The sequence below is a fragment of the Danio rerio genome, chromosome 16 (assembly GCF_049306965.1).
Source record: "Danio rerio strain Tuebingen ecotype United States chromosome 16, GRCz12tu, whole genome shotgun sequence".
Classification (NCBI taxonomy): domain Eukaryota; kingdom Metazoa; phylum Chordata; class Actinopteri; order Cypriniformes; family Danionidae; genus Danio; species Danio rerio.
The window spans coordinates 22,799,655-22,815,525 of NC_133191.1; the positions used below are offsets into that span (position 1 = coordinate 22,799,655).

Below are 15,871 nucleotides of genomic sequence, written 5' to 3' on the forward strand. Positions count from 1 at the left end.
TTACAACATTTTGTTGGTCAACAAATGCACTGGAATCTCAGTGAATACTTGCTTCACAGACATAAGAAATATATCCACATAAAGCTTAAAAGCTCTACTTTTAAATGAACTAAATGCCCTTGTAAAAAAAGTTTGTTGGTTGGTTTCGACACAAACTACCCAAACGCCCACAAACCTGTCAACAAAGTTGCTTTCATTTCTGGAGAAGATTCACCATCAAGACCAAGTAGTGGATTACTTCAGAAGAGCAGCATGATCTGATGAAGCATTATTTAGATGATGATCATGTGTAGAAAGGCCATGCATGAGGTTAGTGTTGTGATCTCGTTCTTTTCAAGTGTGCATGTACATTAGCTTGTTCAACCTGAAAATATGCTGATTTTGTTTGATTCGAATGATTAGAAACAAAACTTGTTTAATTTTTTTGGTGATTCCAAATATGTAATGCAAGCTTGGGAAACAGTCTTGGAGAATTTGATGTTTCCCCATTTAGACAGAATGCCCGAGAAAACTGGCATTTTAAAGATGGCCGCTGAATAAAATGACTTGTCTTTAAGGGACTTTGGTCTTGTGTAGCCAGACTTTCAATCTGACAGACTTTTACATAAGCCAAATCACAGATGGTTCTGTTCAGCATCATAATTCAAAGATGCATTGATGTATGGTCAACATCCCTGCTGTACCACACAGGGGTGCGCGCGTGCGTGTGTGTGTGTGTGTGTGTGTGTATATGTGTGAGTGTGTTTTCATTTAAACTCAGAACCTCACGCAAAACTACTGGAATTCTTTTAAACAGCCTATGCTGTGAATATTACATTAGATTTAACAATTTTTTTATTAATTTAAGTTAAAGAACCTAACACTTCTTTTAAAAATCAGGTTACATTAGTATGACTGAATTGTTTCACATATTATGCGTCTTATACAAAGTAATGTAACAATGAACCACAATTCGGTTGAAAATCGATTCACTATTTGAGTATTTAAATCATTTAAGGTGCCAAACAAAAAAGACTGAATCTCTTAGAAGGACTGACAGTCTTTAGAAGAGTTTATGTAATATTGTTTGCATTTGGTGTTTGCTTTTAAATTTTAAGATTATACAGTCTAATTTGGATTAAAACTGCTCAATCTGCAAGTACACTACATCTTTGTTTGGATAATGATTAAAGGCAGTGTTTGCATCTAAATGGAAAGAGCAAAGGATCCATTTGTTTCTATGAAGAGATTGATTAAATAATAACTTGTATGAATTAGCATTTATGCAATATATTATTTTTTTTACACAGAAAGTGCAGCAATGGCCTACTAAAGTACTTGAATAATTGAAAGTAAATAAAAAAGTAAGTAAAAAAGAAAAAGGTGAGTAAATCAAATCGTGAATGAATCAAATGAGCTCAATGAATCCATTAATCCCGACTTAATGTCCGAGGACAAGACTATAGAAGAAGATTTCTATAGACTGTGGTTTTAGATCTCTGCTATGGATCTTTACACATGTATGACAAATTCTGGGAACATTGGCAGGAGTGTAAAATGTTTAGGTTAAGGGCTGCTTCTCATAAAATCTTACATTGTTGCTAACTACAATATAATTTACAGCACAGTTGTCAAACTCAGTTCCTGGAGGGCCACAGCTCTGCACAGTTTAGTTCCAACCCCAATTAAACAGTCTGGTTTGAAACCTACAGGTAAGTGTATTGGAATAGAGTAGGAACTAAACTCTGCAGGGCTGCGGCTTTCCAGGAGTTTAACACCCCGGAGTTACAACAAAACTGGGAAACAGAATTTTTTAAAAGAAGCAAGATTGTTTTTACAGGTTTGCAAAATTGACAAATTGTCCTGAGTGAGGGAATATTAATCAAACTGGCCAATTAATTTATAAACAAAAGCAACTGGCTCTCTTTATGAATGGATTCCTGAATCAATGACTCAACAAATCCATTTAAAAAAAGATCAACGCAGTATTTCATTCCTAAATAAATGAGATGCACAACTTTTTGCTTTGTAGAAAGCTAAGGACTTTGTTTGAAAGTATGTTTTGATGATGAAAGAAGAAATTGCACTCATACTGGTGTAATAATTAGCTATAAAAATTAAAATCACATAAATATAGAAGCAATTCATACAATGCATTGTAGAAATTCTAGAATCATTCCTACTGCATCATAATAGGCTTCACACTACAGTGAATGCTTGTGATCAAAGTGATCTTTTAGTAAATTTATGTTTTCTGTGCTAAGCTTTTAGTTGCATCCCAAAATATAATACTACTGTAAATGTATAAGCTAATTATTTATTTATACTCTATACTATTGTTTGAATCATACCTCAGGCCAGATTAGACACCTCTGCTCTTTAGAAAAGGTGAACCCGATATCTTACTTTCAGAACTGTATTTCTACACTCTTTACAGCATAACTGCAACTGACCGTCAGTAATTTGGTTGTGATCCCAGCATCCACCACAGCTTTGTGCATGGCCCGTAATGTGTCAAGCTCTGGGGCCGCGATGAAAACCACAAACGGCATAAACTCTGATGTCTTCAGTACCTTCAGCGCCTGTAGAATACATTTTTTAAATATAAAACACCACAGCCTGGCAGTATTTGCTGGTAAAAACAGCAAAAAAGGATGATCTGCATTTTTTACAAACCAACTGCATGCATTTTCACTAAACTAATGATTAAATTACAAACTAGTAGTTGTTCAAATAACATTAAACTTAAGTATATAATTAAGTACACATTAATATATTGTACAGAAACCCTATGTTTTAAAAAGCATAGCAATGTAGTCCATTGCATTATTATATTCCTTTTTATTATTATTTTTAATAAACTTGCATTATAAAACTGACACAAGAATAGTTAAATGGCTCAATATATCAACAAAACAGCCCTCAAAGGACTCAAACTAAAGTATAAGATAGAATGTTGGGCACAATACTTCAAAAAGTTACTAGTTATTTCTCTTACAAATAGTAACAGAGTTAGTAACTGAAATGCATTAACCAAGGAAAGTATCTACTGCGTTACTCGCATGTCAAAGTACAATCTGCATCTTGAATAAAATGGACACTAAATTAAATAAATTAGTCTTATAAAACATTCTGCACTATTCTATAATACATTAATGTTGCATAAGAGACATCTATCAAATGTAATATTTTATTGTAAATATTATCATTTCTATGAATTCTATGATTAGAAGTACTTTTAAAATATACTGACATGACTTGTTTTGCTATGACCCCTTTGAAAGCGACAACTGTGTTTGTAGGCCGTTCATACTTTTTTCTATGTGGTTTTACTGTTCGTCCACACAAAAAACAGAGTATCGCGTTTCTGAACTTTTTGTAAACTTTTTGTAAAAGATTTTCTAAATCTCAGGGCACAGCGTGGTCATTTGGACACTACAGCAGGAGTTTTTGCCTCATGAAGTCATCGTGTGACTTTGTGAGTTTGCTACAAGCCCAGAACTATTGAATTAAAAATAAAATAATAAATTAATTAAACATTTTTAAATCAGGGCTCAACATTAATCCTTGCTCTAACCTGACTGAACAAAGCATTTTTTTTTTCAACAATATGTTTCAAGATGGTAAAAAATAGGTAGGTAGAAATACTGGTATGTATGGTACTGCAGGAAAATAGCTTCCAGTCCATTGCCTTTTCAATCTCATGATAAATATGCAGGTTAAATGTTGTAATGTAATGCAATGTGTTATTTATATAGCGCATTTATAGTGTATGGCCACACACTCAAAGAGCTTTACAATCATAAGAGGGATCTTTCCACACCATCACCAGTATGCAGCATCCACTTGGATGATGCGACGGCAGCCACAGGACAACGGCACCAGTGCTCTCACCACACACCAGCTCTAGGGGGAGTGGAGTGGCAGTGATGGAGCCAATTCAGTGGCTCTATGGGGATGATTGAAAGGACATGATCTGTAGGGGCCGATAAGGAGAATTTGGGTTACAGCCCTGCTCTTTTACAAGAAGTGCCATGGGATTTGTAATGACCACAGAGAGTCAGGATCTTGGTTTATCATGTCATCTGAAAGACGGCACTCACTGACAGTATGGTGTCCCCTTTACTATACTCGGGCATTAGGACCCACACAGAGTGCAGGTTGAGCGCCCATCCCTGCCTCACTAACACTACAACAGCAACCTAGTTTTCTCATGTGGTCCCCTATCCTAGTACTGACCAGGCTCAGCCCTGCTTAGCTTCAGTGAGTAACCGGTCTTTAGGACCAAAAGTTTGGGAATTCCTGGATAAGTTGATGAAATTTGAAAATATAAAGTTGCAAGTATATTCACACCAACTGCTAATATGTCAAAACTATGATAATATACTCTAGATGTGTATAGAAAATGTGCATTTTGGTTTTTACCCTCAAAAATCACTAACCTGAGGGTTGACGTCTAGGATGCAAGTCCGTCCTGCACGAACAACTTCATGGATCGAGTCCATTTTGGTTCCATACAGATTTCCGTCATACTCTCCATGCTCAAGGTATCGACTTGCCTTGATGTCCATCTCCATCTCTTCCCGTGATACAAAGCAGTACGACTGGCCATCCTTTTCATCATCACGGGGACGTCGAGACGTGACTGAGAAACAGATGCAATTCTCCAGTTATATTGGTAAAATGGCAAATGTGAAAACAAGCTTTTATTTGGGTTAACTGTGTAATGAGTTGATGTTATAAGCATTTGTTACTCATCGACTCACAGGGTACAGTAGTTCCATATCTCAATGGGTTTAACACAATCAGTCGGTTCTTGAGGCTTCGACGGCCCACACCCTGAGCACCAATCAGAACAAGAGTTTTTCTCTGGAATGGAGGCATCTTTGCTACTTCTTCGTAGATCTGCAATTCATGCCGATCAAATTCTATTAAAAAGAGAGACGTTAAGTTACATTTTATTGTGATACTATCATTCAAACTAATTGTACCCAAACAGTGATATTTTAAAATACTACAACTTTAAATGCCTATTTATATATACTTTATAAATAGTAATTTATTCCAGTGATGGCAAAACTGAAGCTAAAGTCACTCAGAAATCATCTTTTTTTTGGTGACCTGATAAAACAAACAAACACTTATTTATGCACCAAATAAGCGATACAATAATTTCATAGATTGATGTTATCCTGATGTTTTCATAGATATACGTTCTCCTTCAGTACGCTTAACCCTTGTGTGCTGTTGGGGATGTTTTCATCCACTCGGGGGTGACCGAGTTCACAAGTTTCTCTGTGTTCCAACAAATGGAACGATTTTTGGTGACAACCAAATTTCGACACCTATTTTGGGAAAACGCTTTGACCACAAAACACTCTGGACAAATTCAACAGTATAATGATCAACGGTAAAAATGACAATTTTGACCCCTCTCCTAACAGGAAAAACCAGCAACAATCAAGAATGCACACTTATATCACAAACATATAAAATTATGACCCAAGAATAGTTCATAGTATTATATAAACACAACAGCCCTCAAAATTTTGAAAGGGCTTAAACTTAAATATAAAAGCCCTCAGAGTGTAGGGCACATTACTTGGTTACCAGTTACTTCTCTCAGAAATAGTAACCGAGTTGGTAACTGAATTACATCATAAAAAAAGCAATTAACTACAAAAGAAAGTAACCAATGCATTACTTTAAAAGAAAATAAATGTCAAAAGTCCAAAGTGTATGTTCAATAAAACACACTAAAACAAATTAATTATTATAAAACATTATACACTATTGTATAATATATTAATATTGCGGTGGGACAGTGTAAGAGATATGAAAATATGTCTATTTTTTGTAAATATTAAAAAATTTCTATGAATTCCATTAAATAGGGAAAACATGATTGTAGTACTCGTGCATGATTATATGGCGTTTTGTTTTTGCGATCAAACAATGTCATTATAATAGAAATCAAAAGGAAAAAGCGAACATAACGAAGGGGTAGTACATTTAAATAGAATACAAGGTAATGTTAAAAATAACATAAAAATAAATAAAAATCATCTGTAACATTACACAAGTCTGTCACTTTATCAATTTAATCTGACCTGAATTAAATGTGCACTAGGTGATCTATCCGTTAGCATAATATCTTTGAATCACATCTCCCTCCCTTGTCGTCCAAAGCCATGCCTCCTGAAATTCTGAACGCACACCATAAAGATGATGGTAGAAAACCACTAGATTATGTCATTCGCCAGTTAGAAAACTTTACAGTACTTTATAACACCACAGTTCCGAACAAAAAACTGTATCATATCCAGCAAGTTTTCAGTTGTTTAACAAGCAAAACTTGTCTTAATGTGCAATATTTCATGCATGCAAGGATCGCTGGTCTCATTCTTTCATGTTCGGTCCTAAAGTGACTACTGTATGCCCAGTGGTTGGCCAGCGGTGCACAAGAATTACACTTATTACTAGATCATACTTACATGCTACTTCAGACCAAATGTTCAAAAAAGCGCTCCTCACCAAGGTTATTATAGTTAACTAAAACTAAGGAAAAAACAAAAACTAAAATGTAAAATAATTGTCGTTAACTGAAATAAAAATAAAAAGCTTTTTCAAAAAATAGACCTAACTGAAACTGTATTGTGTACATACAAAACTAACTGAAACTAACTAGAATTGTAGCAAAAACCTCCTTCGTTTTCGTATTTGTAACTGTATGTAATGCATAATCCTACTGTAAGCCTTTTAGAAGTAAATATAATCCGCGCGCAGGTGTTTGTGTTTGACCCTTTCGCACCTCAGAGTCTCCTGCCGCCATTGGCCAGATCAAGCCGGCTCTCCTCGAGTCATCCTTTCTGTTGCTCCCGCGACAAAAACAACGAGTGGACATGACAGCAGCACGGTGACAGCATTCAATGAAAAGACTTAAAACTATTACTTTAACACATTTGTGCCCAATAATGGGTTTTATTTCTGTGTCGCGATCGCGAACAAATCTTTAACCAGATCTTCTAAGTGATTCGGTTGAACACGTTCACCAAATCGAACTGAATCATTTGAAATGATTTGCGTCTCCAGTAAGCACTTCTCCACCCACGTCTTACATTATAACAAGCCTAATACCCCCCTCTGACTCTAAATAATCCAATATACACTCTCATTCAGTTATTAGAACAGTATTGTTACATTGAGAGGCGGTGAACCGATAATATTGCGCATGCGTGATTCAGTGAACCAAACACAAACGGTACAGCCTGCTGTATGACTGAACTGAACAAGGAACAACTGCAGCGCTGGTAAACCTAGGGCTTAAATAAGAGGATCTGGTGAAAAACGTAAGTTTATTTCTTAACAGACAATCGTAATGGAGTTTAAATAAGTGAAGCATGATTCAGTTGGGTTTACAGTTAGTAAAACTTTACTGTAAGACATTTTTCAGATCATGGTTATATTTTAACTGACTGAAATTACTATTGCTGACTACATAATGTAGAGTCCTAACATCCGCGTTCGAAATCTGAATTTCCCATCAGGCCTGGATTAATAATAATTCAGAGGCCACTGGGCACTATGGCTTGTAGGCCCCCTATAGTCGCACCCCATAGTTGAATTAAAAAATAAGATTAATATAATATTTGTTAAATACAGTTAATTTATGATATATTGCCCACATTTTATAGTAAATTATATACAGTATATATTTCTAGTCTACAGAGATTTAACTTATTTTTAAAGCACACTTTGAAAAATAATACTAATAAAACTAGGGGAAATTAATGGATATTAATATACTTGTTCAGGTTCACTGAAGCAGTACAAAAATTTATTTTAAGGTATTTTTAATGTATAACTTCTACAATCTTATAATGCATATGATTTGGATAACACCTCTCCAATTTGAGAATGGGTAGATGGTTGTGGTAGATGATAGTGTTCATGTGTCCTCTGAATACATGTTTCAAAAAATGTATGACTGCGTTTTTAATTATATAATATTTATCCTGTTGATTTTGAATCTTGTACTTAACAAATATCCGTATTTAAAAAAAAAAAAAAAACTTAAACTAATACTGAAACTAATAAAAACTAAACTAAAACTAAGACATTTTAAAATATAGAAACTAATAAAAACTAGGAAATCTGCATCTAAAACTAATAAAAACTAACTGAATTTGAAAATAAAAAGTCAAAACGAAATAGAAACTAAAACTAATGAAAAATCCAAAACTATTATAACCTTGCTTCTCACTGATGTTTTGTTACACTAAATAAAAATCTACATTATCTATGCTGAAAAAGGTGCCTTATAAAATTGGTAGTTACATCAGTCTTTCCCCAGAAGATTTCAGTGGCTAAACAACACTTCTGTGCATTTAACCCATTCATTATACAACAACATCTATATCAGCTTTGCCCGACTAAAAGAGTTTTACAACATAACATTACCGGTCTACAAGAAATACTTAAGCCATGATGTCGCCCTTCCTCCAGCGTGCAAAAATAACTCCAATATTTATCCAGGATTTTAACAAGTTTTGATTCAGCATTTTTTTTTTACCAGTCAGACTCTCTCTGTCTTATGTGCACACGTAAATGGCAGATCTGTGTAAACAGCTACGCAGACGTGCAAATCTACATTTGTTAACAGACAGTCTGGGCTACCTATCAGAATTATGGGAATTGTCAGCCTGACAAATTTAACTGGATGAACATTAAGTCTTATGCCTTACCCAGAATATAAAAATACATATAAATACATTCAGATCATTTACTTTACTTTGCTATTGGAATGTGAAGAGACTTTACAAAAAATGTTTCTGAAGACAATCACCTGCTGCACTTTTAATAAAATAATCAATTACCATCAAAAGAAGACTGCAAACATTTGAAATAACAAATGTGTAAGTGTTTAAAAGCAGTACTAACCTGCATTCTTCGCCGTTAAGTACATCATTTTCTTTTTCTTTTTTTTTCCTGTTAGTGTCCCACAAAGGATTCCTAGAACAAACCATAGGTGGATGTTTTCTTTACTGTTTACATGATTAATGCAAAAGGTAACAACTTTGTCCAGGCTTTGGCATTACGCAGTGGATTTTCATGTAATTGTAAAGTCAGTATAATCCACTAGATTTCCCCTAAAATCAAAATACCAAAATCAACTATAGACCATTTCAATGTGGCGATGTCATTGGCCCATGAACATTTCCTACTCATTGTCAAACTCTTTCATAACAATATTAAGATGCAATTAGATCATAACATTAAAACAGCTATTATAACAACATTTATCAATATTCTGATCTTTTTGGATTCTCAGAAGAAATTAAAAATGTAAAACACATTTTAAATACGTTAGGACCATCATTGTTTACATCCCTTAAAAGGGTCTATACCTGATCCATCCAGGTCTCTCCTTACAAATGCTTTCCTCTTCTCCTCCAGAAACTGACTGGGGATCAGACCAGTATGTCCTCCATTTATGTTACATGCCTAAAAGAATAACAGAACACTACATAGCTTCAATATGCTAAATACTCCACAATTTTAAAGAAGCTAAATGGAAAAAGAGAGAAAAAAAATGTATTTGCTTCTCACTTGCCACCAGTTGGGGTCCTCCTTGTTCACTATATGCAAAATGTCTCCTTTGGAGAAAGCCAAACCCGCCTCCCTACATGGGATCAGGTTATCGGTGTTAGGATTGTAGTTGAAATGTGGCTTCAGGTACACCTAAAGGGCAAAGAACGTGTCAAGGTCTTATTGACATGAGTGAGTTAAAGCTACAAATTATAAGCTAAACACACTATATATTTCTCAATAATTAGTAGTGCTTTCTGACACAATGTTATGATAGTTAGAAAACAAGGTTTACATGTTACATAGACTAGCATTGGTTTGCAGTAATACTTCCCAACATTTTTTGTATGCTGACAACACTGAAGCCCAAAACTGACTTGGTGAAATAAACGAAAGCAACCCATGTTGGTGTGTTTTAAACGGACTTCTCCATGAAGGGCAACAGAATGTTTTCACATGAAATATTTAGGGAGCATTGTGGATCTTATCAGTGATGAGCACCTAACAGTAAACAGAGCGCCTCATTCACTGAACACATGCTGAGTAAAGTCCAGGTCTAAAAAAGACAGTAATTTGGGTTTGGCACATGGAATGAAGTCCAGTAAACCCTGTAAACCCTCGCCTCCAGTGTTTGCTCTCTGTGTGGGGTTTTTCAACAGTATTTATTCAAGGCAAGTGGGTAAAGGACAAATTCTTGTTTAGACGCAAGCTCTCAGGAAGTGGACAAATGGTAAAAAGGTTGACATGCAACAGCGCTGTTTTTGGATCTGAACATATTTAGATTGGGATTTGGACAAGACACTTTTATTTCTTGTGGATCTGCAAAACCGGCTTTACTTGTGCTATTTTTTTGTTGCCTAAATGTTGTGAATCATCATTCTCTGTACAGGGTTTCTGCAGGTTTTTTCAAGTCAAATTTAAGACTTTAAGACCCTTTCAAGACAATAAAAATAAAATTTTAGACTTATACAGGGCTCAGCTCTAAGGATTTTTTCCCAATGGCCCGTTTACTTCTGTAAATAGTTTTTGTATTAATGGAAGATAATGGGATGTGTAGCTTTAGTTTTCTTTCCCTGATTAGAGAATTTAATTTGGAGAATTTGCTGTAAAAATGTCTAATTGCTGTTGTGAATTGTATCTTTTTGCAATAAAAAAAAAAGTTAATTATAAAACAAAAAAGTTTTAAGATTGATATTGGTGATTGGGTGTCAGCCTGATAGGGTAGCTTTACTTGGACAGAGGACAATTAAGACCGGTTTAAAATAATTTAAGACCTACAACACAATATTTCAGTGAATTTAAGAAAAATTACTTTTTAAAATTGTGTGCCTTCTTTTGTTCTTGAGAGCCATGTATCTTTTGGTAACTGGATTTTAATTTTGTCATTCAAAATAAAATAAAAAAAAAACGAAAATCAAATCATTTTAGAATTTTGCTTTTCCGTTTTTCACCACAAAAAGAAAAAACACCTATTATTTCAATATTGGTTTTTGAATTAAAAAAAAAGGCTCAATTTTTGTTTTTCAATATGCGTTTCTAAAATGAAAATCCAATGACCAAAAGATAAATGGACCCTTGAGATACATATATTACTGTTTTTATATTAAACTCTTTATTTTGGGCATTGACAGGACCCTCACCTTGATGAAACAATATGCCCCTCTACCTCGTACACAGAGTTTGTGTAGTTTATCTAAATTTTTGCCATTGTGTTTATTTCACTGGGCTGTTATTGTTCTGGAGATTTTCTCCTTCTCCGATCATAATACAGCAAGTCCCACTGAAAAGTTAGTGAACCTCCATTCTATAACTTTGGGTGACACTCCAGATTTCATCCCCAACTATAACAAGATTTAACGGAGGCTATAATAGAAAGACCAATTAAAAGCATCAAAAATACATGAAACCCTCCAGCAAGCCACCTTTTGATACAGTGAGCAGTGGTCTTAGTGGGCATCTCTTCAAGTCATAGCAGCATAAAAACCAGCTAGCTAGTAGCTAGCTAACTGACAATTCTCAGTTATATAAAAAAACACTAACATTATAACTTAAACAAAAAAACAAATAAATTAGTAAACAATTTAAAGGGTAACAACTTAATTTCAGCATAAAGCTGTCTCCAGGCCCAGACAGCAGAAAGAATAAGGGTATATGTGTTTGACTCCTCCCATCTGCCCTACTTAGCACAGGTTGTGTTATTAATAGGGATATAACCATGCTCAGTTTCAGCCTGGGGGCTTTCAGAGTCACCCAAAGGCCAGGTCTCTTCTTCTGCATCCTCAAGGACTCAACTAACCCATATCCCATCAGAACTAGGGAGAAAAGACTGTTACTAGGTCACCGATTACTATGAAAAAACAATACTGGTTCAGATGAGGAAGATCTTTTGGATCAAATTATAATGATTATTCAAATATTTACCCACGCCTATAGGTAAATGTTGTCTAAAGATTATTAGAAACCATTTATTTCTAACTTTAATATACATTTAGACAAATGTAAAACACTTCTGTAAAATTGTTTCCAAATGTATCTGGACTGAATGTCCAGTCATACTGTAAAAGTGATTCACACTTTTGCTTTTGTAATAAAAGAAAAATGCTTCTGAAAGCAGAAAACCTTTAGGTTTAGGCAGGATACTGCATGTACACCAATGATTTAGAGATTTAAATAGCAAGGAAGAGAAAGCCTGCTGACAAATAATCCAGATTTAGAAAAAGAATTTGACATTTGTTTGATTGTTCAAATACTACAGAATTTAAGAATGTGATTAATTTTATTATTTTAAATAGTTCATAAAAATAATTAAAAGCTACACAATTAAACGTAAACCCTAAGCAATGTGTGTAAAATGCAGTGTTGCCACAATACTAGAATTTCTAACTTTGATATGAGAGCAATTCCAGCTTTATGGATGTGTTATTTGCTGTAATAATTACAAAAATATTCACAGAGAAAGTATAATGTTAAGATTATTTAGAATTTTAAATGAGGAAAACAATTGTGTGTCATAGATGTAACCAAAAAAGTCTGAGTTTACAGTATGAAACAAACTTTGTAGAAACTCTGTGAATTAAAGGATAAGAGCTGGCTCACTATAGAATAAAAATGATTGATTTTACATTGACAATTAAAAAAATTAAGGTCAAAATTATAAGCCCCTTTAAGCTATATATTTTTTCGATAGTCGACAGAACAAACAATCATTGTACGATAAGTTGCCCTATTACCCTAACCTGCCTGGTTAACCTAATTAACCTAGTTAAGCCTTTAAATGTCACTTTAAGCTGTATAGAAGTGTCTTGAAAAAATTAAATATAATTTACTGTCATCATGGCAAAGATAAAATAAATTAGTTATTAGAGATAAGTTATTAAAACGATTTAGAAATGTGTTGAAAAAAATCTTCTCTTTATTAAACAGAAATTGGGGAAAAAAATAAACAGGGGGCTAATAATTCTGTCTTCAACTGTATCTCTCTAAAACCTGGGTCTGTGTAGGTCTACAGCACGGAGATTTAACTGGCCTCTGCAGGAGCTGAGAGAGGATCACATGAACTCTAATGATGCTCACATTGACTGTCGCTCAGGAAAGTTGCTCTTTATTTGCAAAAAGCTGAAGGATTTTCAACTTTGTTACATCACTCAACATTCCCACATCCAGTCGGCAAAGGCTGCTTTTGCTCGTTTAGTCTGCGGTTGCCTGGCCTCTGTTGAAATTAAAGGTTGTTTCTTGCTTTGCCGCTACAAGTCACTTGTAGTGTGAATGTGGAAAAGCATTAAGTTTATAGTACTGTGGACCAATCTGAGTCACTGAAAACACTGTTTGAGTGTTTAAATGAAACTATTACTGTTGAGAGGACTTGTAAACACCAACTGTGGTAGGTGTGAATTTGAAGTCAGAGTATTAAGCAAAAGCAATATCACATGATGTCTGTCAAATACAGAAATATCAGATATTCCAGTCTCATTATGTATTAAAGAGTCAGTATTTTTAACAATGCTAGTAAAATTAGGGTTGCACGATAAATCAAAATGAAATTGCATTCTAGATTAAGGAAAAGTCAGGCACATCTTATCAGTGAAATACAGTTGTGTGATCAGTAGTAAATTGTCTTTGAAGGCCACAGGGCACTCTCATATAAAACTCCAAAGACCCACTAAGTAAAAACCAAGTAAATCCCTATAGCGGTTGCACAAGATTTAACTGCTTTCATTGATTTAATGTGACTTATAGTCACATGGCTACTTAATCATCTCAAACAAGAATTTCTTTCAAACACTCAACTGAAGTTATAAAGCATGTTTGGAGTAAATTAATGTTATGTAATGTAAATGTGTTATTTTCATAGCCGTAGTTCATATGATAGCTGTTTGCAAAGCTTTTCTATTACAGAACAATCATCTTAGATTTCATTATTGCCCAAATTAACACATTTTTAGTAGCGTGTCAGTCAACTTCTGACTCTCCATCTTATGTCGGCTTCTGCTAATCACAGAACCAGCTTTACTGACAAAATGTGCAAACATTCACCTTCAATTAATCGTGCAGCTCTAAATAAAATGTATTTTGTATACTGGTGTGATTGAGCAGTGCGCTGACCTGTGCGGGTGGAGGTGTGTCCTTGTAGCTGGGGAGGATTTTGAGCGTGATGCTTCCATTGCAGTCCCTCAGCATGTGCTGTAATGCCATGGGGTCTTTGCCCACCTCTCGGCCGTTCACCTCTCGGATGACATCACCTGCATGGAGCATCCCCTGCCTGTCAATCATGCTGCCATGCAAAACACGCGCGATGACAAGGTCACCCTCCTCCACCCGGAATGTTACACCCTTAAACAGAACACACCATGAATATCAGAATAAAAAGTTACGCATAGTACCAACAGTCCGGAATGCACGTGACCCACGGATTAATAACTATTTTTAATAACAATTTTTTTATTAACATTTATAACAAGTACAGGGAGAATGCTTTCCGCAATATTCAAATCATGTGTATGAAAAGCATTTTGGCTTCCCTGTAAAATGTAATGATGATGGAAATATAATGTGGTGGGACCTAAATGCTTTCTTAGGTTTTTAATAAAAGGTGTTGTCTGTCACTGTTTGTTTAGCATGCATTAACGCATTCAGTGTAAAGTTGAACATTAAACATTAAAAGATCGTGAATTCAAACCCGCACAAATTGAATGATAAATGATAATGATTTGCATATGTTTATTAATCCTTTGAATTGCTGCATTCAAATCTGCATTCAATCGAGAGAGATTCAGTTTTTACAGTTTTCAGTTAGTTATAAACAATTAAAGAACACAGAAGTACGCTGTTTATATCTGAACTCTATAGTTCAGATATAAACAGCGATGTTTATGGATTAAAATGACCGTTTAATGGAAATTGATGCTGATGAATGTTGTAGCAATTACATTGTTTAACCAAATAGGTGGCAACCATCAAAATTATGTCACTGATTAGGTTTTCAAAAATGATACACCTATAATGAAACATGAAGTTTTTTGTGTGAATTGTTGAATCATTAATTGATAATAAATATTAATGCTAAATATAGAAATCTAACATTTTGTACATCATATCATGTAGTACAGCATTATCAGCAACAGTAGCAAAGATCAATTTTTATATTGAATATTTTCCTTTTTTTCAGCTGGTTCTTTCTTGATTTTTATTGTTATTTAAATTACAGGTTTTAGTGTGATCCGAACCGTGAGATTTGCAAACAAATTAAAATGCATCTTGGTTTCATACATTGTTTCCAAGAAACTACCCATTAAAATGTAATTCAGTATAACAAAATGTACATTTGCTAGAATCATTAGATTATATATATATATATTTGAGGATTACAGTAGATCCCAGACATATTAATCAATCATTAATTTTTTTTATACTTTTTAAACATATACATATATACACATAAACACACACACACACACACACACACACACACACACACACACACACACACACACACACACACACACACACACACACACACACACACACACACACACACACACACACACACACGTGAGACTAAAAGATCCATGATCTGTCAAATAATCGTAGATCATTTAAGCAAGGTACAAAGTGTGCACCCCTTGGTTTCCAGCTTTCTTCAAATTATCTTTTTTTGTGTTTAACAGAAGAAAATGTCAAACAACAAACAACTTGGAACAAAAGGTGTGTAAATTATTAGATTATTTTCAGTTTTGGGTAAAACATATCGTTTAATAATAAATTAATATTTTTTTCTACGCAAGCAAAAATCAGTTACAAATTTAAC

The 15,871-nt window shown here is 34.4% G+C and overlaps 1 protein-coding gene and 1 long non-coding RNA gene across 7 annotated transcripts in view; one reads left to right on the plus strand and one right to left on the minus strand.

The window, feature by feature from the left end:
- The window catches only part of LOC137487900 (uncharacterized), a 1,155,393-nt gene that overhangs the window by 412,296 nt on the left and 727,226 nt on the right, over positions 1-15,871 (plus strand). The window lies entirely within an intron of this gene.
- Positions 1-15,871, minus strand: part of pals2a (protein associated with LIN7 2, MAGUK p55 family member a) — a 47,196-nt gene that overhangs the window by 4,629 nt on the left and 26,696 nt on the right. For all 6 annotated transcript variants that reach the window (NM_001256189.1, XM_021466656.2, XM_021466654.2 and 3 more), the window contains 7 exon segments: positions 2,433-2,561; positions 4,422-4,624; positions 4,746-4,907; positions 8,920-8,991; positions 9,387-9,483; positions 9,589-9,720; positions 14,170-14,397. In NM_001256189.1, coding sequence (NP_001243118.1) covers positions 2,433-2,561; positions 4,422-4,624; positions 4,746-4,907; positions 8,920-8,991; positions 9,387-9,483; positions 9,589-9,720; positions 14,170-14,397 — 1,023 coding nt within the window.